The sequence below is a fragment of the Canis aureus genome, chromosome 3, assembly GCF_053574225.1.
Source record: "Canis aureus isolate CA01 chromosome 3, VMU_Caureus_v.1.0, whole genome shotgun sequence".
In the NCBI taxonomy this organism is placed as follows: Eukaryota; Metazoa; Chordata; class Mammalia; order Carnivora; family Canidae; genus Canis; species Canis aureus.
The window spans coordinates 46371000-46383223 of NC_135613.1; the positions used below are offsets into that span (position 1 = coordinate 46371000).

Consider the following 12224-nt stretch of genomic DNA (forward strand, 5'->3'; position numbering starts at 1 on the left):
TGTGCAAGGTGTTTTAGGCCCTAGATACAGAACAAAACAAAGGTCTTGCCCTCACAGTAAGCAGTGTGGCCCGAGGCCACCTGCTCCCCCTCCTGCCCTCTACTGTAAGGCAGACAAGAAAAGGATAAGCTATTAGATGAGCAGGACATTGCACACTGACACGTGTCAGGGAGGGACATTGGCCTAGGAGAGGCCTCCACAGTGGGGTCTCTACCTGTGGGGGAAGCACAGTCCCTGCAACGGGATCTCAATCCCTGGTGACCAAGCCATCAGGAGGTGCGTGTGCAAGACAGGTTCCCGGGTGCTGGTTGTGAGGACAGAGACAGGAGGCCACATGTTCGACACCCCATTCCCGCAGGTGACATGGGCACTGGTGACCCCATGACCCCAACTCTGAGATCAGGAGCCTCCATGCCAACTCTGGCTCTCCAGGGCCCCGAGAGGCAGGCCAACTGTCACCATTCCAGATGAGAGGGTCTGAGAGTGGGCAGCCCAGGGCCACATAGCCAACATCTGGGGAGTGAGACTCCTCGCCAAAGCCCAGCTCTCTCTGCCACCCACAGCCACCTCCCACTGGCCCTATAGGGTCAGCTTGGGCCCATTTATCAGACGAAGACACTGAGGTTCAGATAGGAAGGCCCTGCCCCAGGGGTGCAGCTGGTACCTACCCTATCTCCAATGGTGATGAAGGTCCGGGAGTCGAGGTTCCGGGGGGGTCTGTGGGGAGGAAGCAGACCCAATGAGCCTCAGAGAGAACCACATCCTTCCCTGAGAGAAGGAGCAAATGAGCCCAGCATAGGAGACAGAGACGCATCCCACCCTAGGGAGGCAGCCCAAGGGACGTGGTACTTCTCAAGGCACCCAGTCTCAGTCACTGAGCCTCTGCTAGGCCAGACACAAGGTGTGGTCACACAGCCATGGCCAGAGCCTCACCCCTACATCTCTGAGATGGGCGAGAAGGGGACTGAGAGCAGAGTTATAACACCTGTGAGACCCTGTGGTCGCCCAGTTCATAGGAGGTACTCTCTGGAACATGCTGGCCCCTGCTTGCTCCCCACCTCTGGGCTCCCTCCACGAAGCCTCTCCCAGCTGAACCAAGGGAGAAACTGAGGTAGACTCACGTGGGGTTGGGTACAGGTGGCTTGGACATGCAGGATATCCGTAAATCCTTCTTCCTCTTGGATTTCCCTAAAACAGAGAGAAGGTGAGACATCTGGACAAAGCTCAGTCTATCAGCATCCCCTGAGCACAACCTGGGCTGGACAAACCTGGGGACAGATGACTCAGGCCCCCTGCCCTTAAGGGGCCCCAACCACAGACACAGACGCTGAGCGTCAGTGTGGGCAGTGCTCTGATGGACCTGGGTGCCCAGAGGATGTTCCTGGCTCAAGCCCCATTTGCCCTCCTGGAAGCTGGCCTAGGTAGTCACCCCCACAAGTGCCTGAGAAAAGATGGTGCCTCCATCACATACCTTCAAGGAGGTCCCTCCATCAAAGATCTGCCCCTGGGGGGCACACCTCAGGCTGCCACTGAGCACCCACCTGAGGGAGCGGGACCAGGTCCAAGCAGCCAAATGTTTGCCAGGGCCTGTGCTCCCCCCTCCCCCCCCGCAAAAGGCCTGCATCCGGAACGTCTGTTAAGGGCTGAACTGTGCCCCTTGAAGATCCGTGTGTTGACATCCTAAGCCTTAGTACCTCAGTGTTACTCTATTTGGAGATGGGGTCCTCACAGAGATGATCAACTTAAGATAAGGTCAGGGTGGGCTCTAATCCAGTATGACTGGTGGCCTTCCCACGAGGGGAAATTGGGACACAGAGACAGATATGCGCAGACGGAAGACAAGGTGAGGAGACAGAACGAGAAGACGGCCGCCTGCAAGCCACGGGGCTCCGAAGGCTACCAGAAGCTAGGAGAGAGGCCTGCAACGGGCCCCTCCTCACCGCCTCCGAAGAAGCCCGCCCGGCGGCACCTTCATGGAACTTCCGGCCTCCAGAACTTCAGACAGAAGCTTCTGTGAAGCCGCCAGCCTGTGGTGGTAGCCAAGAGCCACAGCCTCCTCCTCCCACCTGTGGTGCGAACCTCACTGGGGGCATCTGAGGTAGACGGAGCTCTGTCACGTCCCGCCTCGGCTGCCACCCCTCTGCCACCTTGGAGCGCAGACGCCCACCTCAGGGTGGCTGGGCAGCTCGGAGCAGATGCAGGCCGAGGAGTTGCTGAAGCCTGGTGCCTGCTTCTCTGCCAACCCCAGCAACCTCTTGCCTTTGCCGCCATGTCCAAGAGCACCCCAGGAAGCCCGCTTCCCGCCCCAGGGCCCGGGACAGGCCGAGTCTCCTCAGGACGGAGACGGGCTTCGCCGCTCCAAGGCCCCGGGCCCGCGCCGCCCGGGCTCGAGACAGGGTGGCCAGCTGCGCACGGCAGCGGCGGCTTCCATCGGGGCCGGCGCCCAGGAGGGCCCACGGCATCTCACAGGCAGGAGAGCAAGGCTGGGACACATCACAGGGCCCGTGGGCGGGGACGCAGGCTCGAGCCCACAGGCCCTGCTCCCAGGCGCCGGGCCGGGGCTCCTTTCTCCAGAGGGGGAGGTGGTTTGCCCAGGTCACTGAGGATGTGGTGGCAGAGGTGGGACCTGACCATGACTCCCCGAGAGCACACAGCACTTGCCGGCTCCTCGGGGGCATCCTTCCCACCGCCCAGGGGTAACCCTGATACCTGTTCTTCCCTCTGTGCCTGTGTCACCCGGCTGCCACCGAGGCACCACCAGCCACCCACGGAACCAGGAGCCGCCCCAGGCCCGGAGCCACCTGGCAGGAGCGTGCACAGAGCACTGGGAGACCGGAGCCCCAGGAGCCACCTCGGAACTGGGTTCAGATCCAGCTTCCGCCACACCTCGCCGTGTGGCCTCACTGCCTCATTCATGAACCTGGCTTGGACCCAGCAGCTGGGCAGAGCCCGACACCACTGTCGAGTGATGGAATAGGGTCGTTATTGTCACGGGGAAGGCGACGCATGGCCCTGACTGTCCTCAGAGCATGATGAATCTCCAAGAAATAGAACAGCCCCAGTGGGGATGGGGTCCCAGGGTCTGCATTGGGGTGGATGGGCAGAGCACCAGGGATGATGCAAGCAGGCACCTGCAGCCTGTCCAGAGAAGCCACCCAAGTACACTCCCACTGCAAGATGCCTGGCTCTGAGGTAGGTCTGCCTATGCCCTGGCCACCAGTGGCACAGTGGAAGGTCCTGACCCAGGTGGTCCCAGTGCTCAATGCCAAGAGCTGGGTGGGAGCCCTGCTCACTGCACACCAGCCTCAGCTCTTGGTGTACCTCTGTAGCCAAAAGCAATGCTTCCTCTGCCCCAAATTAAAATCCTACCTTCGCCCCTTAGAGGCTGGGTGCCCTTAGCCAAGTCCCCATTCTTCTCGGAGTGCCAGGATCCTCATTCAGACAATGGGGATAAAAAGCACCTACTTGGTAGTTATCACATAAGGCACTCAGGCCAGCACTCTGCTGGCATCAGAGCTACTTGACCCCAGCCCAGGCCTGTCTGGGAACAACCCAGTGGCCACAGGAAACAAGTTTCTACAAATAGTATTCACTGGGTGCCACCAGCCACTCCCCTGGCACTGAGGTATACCAGTTGCCTAATCATGAGCTCAAGTGCAAGCCTGAAGGGTGTGGGTGTTTGTTTTTTGTTTTTTTTTTTAAGTTTTACTTATTTATTTGAAAGAGACAGAGACAGCACCCAAATGGGAGGTGCAGAGAGAGAGAGAGAAAAAGAGAGAGGATTCCCAAGTGGACTCTGCAATGAGCACAGAGTCTGATGGGAGGCTCAATCTCACAATCCCGAGATCACAACCTGAGCCATAACCAAGAGTTGGACGCTCAACCAACTGTGATACCCAGGCACCCTTTTTTTTTTTAAGATTTTATTTACTTATTCATGAGAGACACAGAGAGAGAGAGCGGCAGAAACACAGGCAGAGAGAAGCAGGCTCCATGCAGGGAGCCCAATGTGGGACTCGATCCCAGGACTCCAGGATCACACCCTGGGCTAAAGGGAGGCGCCAAACTGCTGAGCCACCCAGGGATCCACCCCCCAGGCACCCTTGTGTAAGGTGTTTTCTTCCCATTTTACGGATGAGGCAACACGGCCCGTTGTCAGGGGCTGGGTGGGTCTCTCTCTTGTCCAGCAGCAGCCTGCTGACCACACAAGTGGCCCTTCCCATCTATTCCAGATGTTCCGACAACCCTAGGGGGAGGAGATCTTAGCCTTATTTTACTCGAGGAACACAGATGCTGCACAGTATAACAGGGGTCCAGCCAGGAGTGGCTCCGAGATTTGTTGACTTGGAGACCACGATGGGCCAGGCCCGCTGCTCCCGGCACCCCCTCCTGCTGGAGCTTCTCCTGGTGGCAGGAGAGACTTGCCTGTTATACTCCCCCTGGGGAGTGCTGTGACGTCTCCTGCGGAACAGGATCCCAGACGCTGCCCTGGGTTTCCTAGAGCCTGGCTCATTCTCCGTGGCAAGAGGAAAGCAGAGAAGCCAAGGTATACAGGGCCATTTCTGAGGCCACTCCCAGGCTGCTCCTGGGTCCAACTAAGTGACCACTGAGCTCTGGCATGGGGTACAGGGGCCCTGGGATGCAGGGCCTGAGGATTGAGGAGGCCAGGGGCCAGGCCAGTGTTGCTAATACTGCAGTTAGCATGTGGCAGCCTGAACAAGTCTGGCTCTACCCCCTTCCCGAGACCTAGCAGATACCCTCCTCTCGGCCCTCAAGTCCTGCATCTCCGAAACAGGGCTCCGAGAAATGGGCTCCTCCGCTGGTGCTCGGCACAGGCTCAGCGCACGGTAGGCAGGCCTACGTGACGGCCCATAACCACTCACTGCAGTTCTTACAAGCCTCTCCACAGGGGCGAAAAACAGCCACCCTACGTGATGAGAATTACTGGGAGCTTTTATTCTTCGCTTGAAGCTTTTTGTAACCAGAAAGTAAAACATTTTATGTTAAAAATGAACAATGCACTCGGGGGTCTTCCGGGCCTCAGGACCGCACCCCGCCCCACACCACCTGCTCTGGGCCCTGCCTCACCTTTCTCTGGCCCTAACCTGCACACCCATCCCCCACCCTGTGGTCCGCAAACGTGGTGACATGGGCTCCCCCTACCAGGCCTCAGTTTCCCTAGCTGTCAAGGGAGCTTCTCCAGCCACAGCCGGGCCAGGCGGGAAGGGGTCAGGTGAAGAGGACCAAGGCACTGGGTAAATGTGAGCTCCCACATGCCCCTCCTCCTGGGCGTGGGGAGGGACCGAGGCTGCTCCGAGCACATGGGCTGGGTGCTCAGAAGGAGTACGGTCCTGGCCTCCTCACCTACCTGCCCATCAGGGTCATCAGGCCTGCGTAGGGAGTGACATGGGCTCCGTGGGGCGGCAGCACAGCCATCAGAGGGAGGGGGTGAGGCCTCCGTGGAGACAGCTCAGAAACAGGCCGCAGGCCACCGGCCGCTGCCAGGTCCGCCATACACGTCAGTGCTGGGCCCAGATGGCCAGGCGGCCCGGGGCTGCCCAGGTGTGGGCCCAATGTGACGACCGTCACCACAACAAACAGACGTTCACAGGCTGCCACCAGCAAACCACAACAAGCCTGCCAGCCTCAGCTTGCAGGGCCTCTGGCACAGGTGGGCACAGGGCCAGGCGTCTGTGTGTCCTCGGCCCTCTCCGGCCTCCCATGGCACCACAGGCAGAGGACAGGGAATCCAGCCGCTGACCTACAGGACGAGACTGCGAAGAGAGGCAGCCCAGACTCACCAACTCCTACCCTGGCCTGGCCCTGCTCTCATCTCGTCCCACTCACCATTCCTTAAATAAGCCCCCTTCTCTCCCAACTCAGCACCTTTGCACGTTCTGTTCCCTCTGCGTAGGATGCTCTTCCCTGCAACTCTCTGTCCCAGCTGGTATATGATCCTCACCGTTTGCCCAGTCAGAGAGGCTTTCCTGATCCCTCCAGCTAAGCTGCCTTGTCCCTGGCTCTCCCTGTATCCAGCTGGCTTGTCCCTTGTCATGTATTACCAGTCCCAGTCCTATAGTCACTACTTTAGGGGCAGCTAAGAAAATGCTTATGAGTACTGACTCTAAAGCCAAGCAGCCTGGGTTCAAACTGCAGCTCTGGCGCTGCCTAGCTGTGTGCCTTCAAGCAGGTGACTTAACCTCTCTGGGCGACAGAGACTCAACTGTGACATGGGGATAAAAGATCCACAGTTATCCTAGGGTTATCAGGCATGTCCTGCGAGGTTATCAGTGCTGTGGAGGTGCCTGACAGGCAAAGATTAGACTGAGCCATCTGGAAACCCGCAGAACCCCAAATAACACCAGGCCCTCAGCCCCAGACAGCCATTCTGTATAGGAAAGTGTTTCCTGTACCTATACCTGTTTCCCATACCTGTTGTACCAAGGGGGTCAGAGAAAAGATATGACTTGACCAAGGTGACACAGTGAGTGTCTGGTAGGGAGCAGACATGAGAACAGGTCTGTGTAGCTCCAATGACCAAACACCAACAGAAAGCCTGAGAGAGGGGTCTCCTCACCCCCTGCGTTACCCCTGCCTGGGTGCCTCGGGGAGATTCCAAATAGACTGGACTGTACTACCCTCTCTCGGGGTCCCATCCATGGTGGGGGCGGGGATCGAACACCCCTCATTGGATCCTGCTGGGGCTTCCACTCACAAAGGGAGTCCCCCATACATCGTTATGTGTAGTCACAACCCCTGATTTCTAAAGCAACACCTGCTGTTCCCAAATTATTCTCCCCACCCCCTACCTTTGGGGCATTTTAGGTGCTTCTTATGATTTCCAATGCCATTGGAGAAGTCCTAGGTCCCGAGTGCCTGTACCCACCGTGGAGTAGGGGAGGCCAGATGTCCCAAGGCCACCCATGCCCCCTGCCCCATTTAGCTTGTCACTTCTGTACTATGGGGGGTCCTTCAAAGAAAGATCAACTGGACCAACCTACTGCTACTGTGCAGGTAGCTAATGGATGGCTGATGCTTGTTGGCTCTGACAAGCCAAAACCGGTGCCCAGCACCTGATCATCTCCTCTCACTGCAGACTTCACAGCAGCCCCAGGTACTGCTCTGTGGGTGAGTCCAGATGAGGCACTCAGAGCAGGACTCAGAGCAGTTCACAGACAGGACCAGTGAGGCTCAAAGATGTTAAGCAGGAATAGCAGGGTCAGGTGCTCAGTCCCACAAATGTCTGAGGCATCCCCCACCCTCTCCCCCACAAAGAGGCCCCTGAGGAGCTTTTGGGGGCCACCACCACCAAGTGTTGACAGGGAGTGAGGACAGACCTGGCTCCCCCAGGCAGGGGACCAGCTGGATCGCCGGTGCTGTAGCACCCTATCCCCAAGGTCCCAAAACAGATGAAGGGCTCTCTCATTTACTGAGCACCTGCCAAGGGTACCATGTACCCCATCCCACAGGTGAGCAACAGGTTATGTCGTGGGGGGCACTCAACCCCATGGCCCTACCCTCTCTCCTGCTGTGTGCTGGCCTCCCGGGTAGGTCGTGGCCTCTGAGCAACCCCCCACCCCCACTTCTCTCTACCTCTCAGGGCCTTCCTCATCTGCAAAGCAGGTGGGAAGGATTCTATACCTGCCCACCTCACAGCACCCATCCCTTCTGCAGTGAGCAGACTGGACCCTGCCCTCCCAAGGTTATGCTCCAACCACAGACACGTGGCAATGTCTGAAGACACTCTGACTGCAGGGGGCTGCTACGGGCATCTAGTGGGTAGAGGGTAGAGGCTAGAGACGCTGCTCCACAACCCACAGTGCACACCCAGCCCTGACAACCCAGAAGGATCCAGCCCAAAATGGCAACAGTGACAAGGCTGAACCCGGAGCTGACGGGAGAGACAGGACCACAAACCAACAGCAAACTAACAAACAGAGCCAGTATGTGTAATGTTTACACAGATTCCAAGCATGCTAAGTTCTTAAAGAATAAAGGAAGCCAGGGACACAGACCTTTCTGGGGTGGGATTTGGGCTGAGGCTGATATGGCAAGGAGAAGGAAAGCTCTAGAGCCAAGGGGGCCCACACAGAGGAGGCAAGTACACAGGGACTCAGTCCAGAGATGGAGGGAAGGGGAAGTGGCTGGCCCAGCAGGTGTGAGGAAGGAGGCCTGATCTCACCTGAGGAGATCTGAGTCCACCTCTTCAGTGCTAATAGTCATATGAGTTCACAGGGCAACCCAGTCTGGAGGCAACTCGGTGCTATCCAGACACCCACTGACCCAGAAAACCCACCTCAAGGAGCTCACCCCTAAGATACAATTCCCACAAGAGAAAACAAATAAATAGCTGCCAAGATTTGGTGAGCACCTGTTGTATCCCTGGACCATGCTAAGCATCTAATCACACCTCACTGGATTGTTTCAGCCACCCCAAGGAGCTGGGATGAACAGGATCTCCATTTTACAGATGAGGACACTGAGGCCAGGGTTTGTAAAATCGAGAGATTGGCCAGGGTCCAGTAGGCCCCTAGGCAGGAAGACAGGCTGAGCGCTCTCTATGCAGGAGGAGGAGCATAGATTTTGTGAGGGAAAACAGTGGTCCCTTCACAGAAGGAGCAAGAAATTGCCTTTCTGCACCTTTGAGATTATCCTAGCCACATGCAGTGTCAACTAGTTAAATGTAAGTAATTTAAATAAAATAACAAGAAAGAAAGAAGCCTTGGGTAAGCTTGTGTCCTGGGCTGCTGTGGGTTTGGGCTTCAGTCTCCTCCTCCATCTGAAAGGGGGAGCCAGACTCACTGGTGCCCCTCCCGGGGGCTCAGAACTGAGGACCAGTGTGGATACAAGGTTCAGGGGCCCAGAGACTCGCACGGGGTCACATGCAAGGACTTGAACCGGAGCCCAGCTTCCTGGGCCAGCTCTTCTCCCTAGGCCACAGATCCTCACCCCACACAACCCACCCGCAGCCACAACAAGCATCTCCCAAGCCACTATGGCAGAGGCCAACAGACAGTGAGTGCAGAAGGATAGGCTTTGGCACTGAGGTGCCATATGACCACGGACCAGCCGTACCCCCTCCCTGAGCCTATTTCCTCCTCTGGTGTTCTGGGGGGTGCAGTGACCTTGATCTCCAGGAGAGGATAAGCCCTAGTCAGAGGTTGTTAAGACAAAAGTCCCAGGACAGATCTGTGTGACCTTGGGCAAGTCATTCCCTGCCAGGCTGGTACACTTATAAAACTCAGAGATGACAACACACCTGTGTTACTAGGTAACCATGACAGCTAAATGAGACAATGCACATAAAACGTCTGGCACCAAACGGGTTGGATCAGTAGCCACCCTGGCCCACAGGCCTTCGGTCGCCTCAGTGGGCCCCGGACTGCCAAGTGAGCCCCTAGAAGGGCAGGGTGGACCCCTAGACTGCAGAGCCCGGGCTTCAAGAGCCCATGATTAGGGAGGGACATTTCCCTAGTGACACCTAAGCTTCCCAGAGCCTCGAGGAAACGGGACACTCCTCTTGCTCGGGCTCGTGGGCTGAGCTAGCACAGGTCTCCACCTGGGGCCATTGTGAGGTCACCCAGGACACCAGGAAGCACTGCTGGGCCCCACGCTCCTGCTCCTGCAAGATGGTAAAAGCACCTCTCCCTACCTGTTATCATCATTTGTATCAAAACAAAATCTTACAGAACACAGGGGGGTCGAAGAGGAGAATACCTTAAAAGGTATGCTTGGTGGTAAAAACCCCAATCTACAGCTCAGGTTCCAAGACAGCACTGTATGCACACCTAATAGGTCCCTGATTTCGACAGGTCTCATGACTTCTCACCCTCAGCAGTAGCCTGAGAAGTGTTTTCATTTTTCCATTCCCCTCATTCAGATGAGGGCACTAAGGCCCAGCGGGTCACAAAGGGAGCGGGGCAGAGCTGGGCCTAGAGCCGGCCCCTTGCACCTGGCCACCTGGCAGGGGTTCCCACCCCCCACCCCCAGGCCCACCCAGCAGGGGTCCACCCACGCCATCTGGGGGTCTACCCCAGGCGGGCAGGGCGGGCAGGCTGCACCAGTAGTAGGAAGGCGGGGGTCCAGCAGAAGGCCAGGCCAAGATGCAGACATGCTGGAGGACGGGGAGGGCAGGGAACGTTCCCCCAGGCGCACACCCACGGTGGTCACGGGCAGGCCTCCGAGCACCAGCAGGGATGGGGCACCTATTGAGTGGGCATGCAGAAATGCTCCTCAGCTCTCTACATACTTCCTGGTAGTATCCAAACATCCCCACTGGCATCCAAGGCCCCTCACCAGTCGCCTCACACCCACTGGCTTATGCAAGTGTAGGACACACCTATGAAGCCAGTGGCATCGGCACCGTGGCTGGAGGAGGAAAGTCAGAGCTGTCAGGCTCCAGCTACGCAGGCCATGCAGTGCAGTTTGGGCTAGGAGTGTAAGATCCACACACAGCAACAAGAACAGCTGCAAACACTCATCTACGCTGACTCCGAGCCGACCCCACACTCAGCACTTCCATACGCTAATGCGCAGAATCCTCACCACAACCCTGCAATTTAGCTTCTAGTATCATCCCCATGACACAGACTGAGGCCACATAGCTCATGAGTGGGGGAGACGGGCATGAACCTCGCCGGCTGGCGGCAGCCTCTCCCCCCAACACATAGTGATGTAGGCCCCAAGGGCCACAGTGGGCGCCATCCCAGGGATCCTGAAGGACAGTGAGCGTAACCATACCCCTCGTACCCCTTTATTAGTGAACTAATAAAGAAGTGATTAATACAAAAGTCAGGGCAGTTATTAGGGAGGTACAATTCTGGGGGGAACTTTGGGGCACAGTAATGTTTAATTTCTTTAGCTGGATATTGTGTACACGGAATTCATTTTATTTTTATTCATTAAAATACAGAGGTACACTTATTACATCTTTTTGATGTCTGTAATGTATTCACAATTCAAAAGTTTAAAAGGAATGGAAGGCCCCACCTGCCAAGAGGTGTCAACAGGGTCAGTGCAGAGCTGCCAAGGAGAAGGACAGAGAAGCCAGGATGGCCCCTGGAATGCCAGCTCAGCCATGACACCCCCGAAAGGGACCCTGAGGGCAGGGAGAGGGTGACAGGGACCCATTGGTGGGAAGAGGGATAAAAGCCTCTTCAGGGGTGAGCCTGGTGACCCTCTCCCTATTGGATACAGCCCCAGGTCTGGGGTCTCTGAGCTGCAGATGGGCCTACCAGGCTGCCAGCACCCAGCCCTGAATGTTCTTCATGCCCTTCGTATGAAGCTTTTTGGGATTTCCACGGTCAGTGCTAAGAAGGACACATGCCCAGAAGCAGCTAGGCAGGCAAGCCTGCCTTCCAAGGGCAATGCCTAGACGGGAGGCCAAGGGGAGGTACGGATGGTCCCCAGAGGGCTGTAAGCCCCAACATCAGGAGCTGAGCTCAGGGCAGGCCTGCCTCATTGCCCCATCTGGCGGTGGGGGGGGGGGGGCTCTCTCCTCTGGGCTGCCCCCAGTGCTCTTCCTCTGGGATGAACACTGACACACAGCACCCGCCCTGAGACCCTGACAATGCTCTGCATGGCTGCCAAGGCCCCGCACCCAGCCAAGCCTATGTCCCAACTGCTCCCCATCACCTTGGGCTCCCATCCAGACACACCTGACCTTGGATCTGGACTCACCACCGAGACCTTCTCCAACTCCTTAAGTGGAGCTCTTTGAGAGTCAGGGTGCTCCTCACCCACCCCGTATCCCCACAGCCAGCACCATGCCTGGCACTGATGAAGTTCTACCCACTGAGGGGCCGGCCTAGAGGTTCCCATTGTCCTGATCCTCCACCCCACACTTCCCTGTGCTCAGGGGAGGCAGAGCTGCAAAAGGGGTCAGTGCCCAGTCCTCTCTGTTCCCCACAGGCCTTCCCCAGGAAGGCCCAAGAAGCAATGGGAGGCCCCAGCTCCAGCCTGGGGACCATTGAGGAAAGACCCTGGAACATTTCAGCTGGCATTACAGAAATCCGCAGCCAGAGTCTTCGTGTCATAGGGCTTAGGAGCTCCAGAGATCGGGGTCCTGTTTACTCACTCATCACCGAATACCTGCCACAGCCATAACAATAAGAACATAATAAAACATATGGCTCATTAGACACACTGTCTCCAGTCTTTGCTACCACCCTGCAAGGGAGTGTTTATTCCCATGTTACAGAAAAGGAGACTGACGGTCAGAGAAG

General features: G+C 57.1%; 1 protein-coding gene across 1 annotated transcript in view; it reads right to left on the minus strand.

Annotated features, from left to right (window-relative positions):
- Nucleotides 1-12224, minus strand: part of MAP2K3 (mitogen-activated protein kinase kinase 3) — a 29674-nt gene that overhangs the window by 13070 nt on the left and 4380 nt on the right. The window contains exons 2-3 of the mRNA XM_077892286.1: nt 1122-1188; nt 669-717 (exon numbers count right to left, since the gene is read on the minus strand). Of these exons, the coding sequence (XP_077748412.1) occupies nt 669-717; nt 1122-1188 (116 nt within the window). The remainder of the gene's footprint in view (nt 1-668; nt 718-1121; nt 1189-12224) is intronic.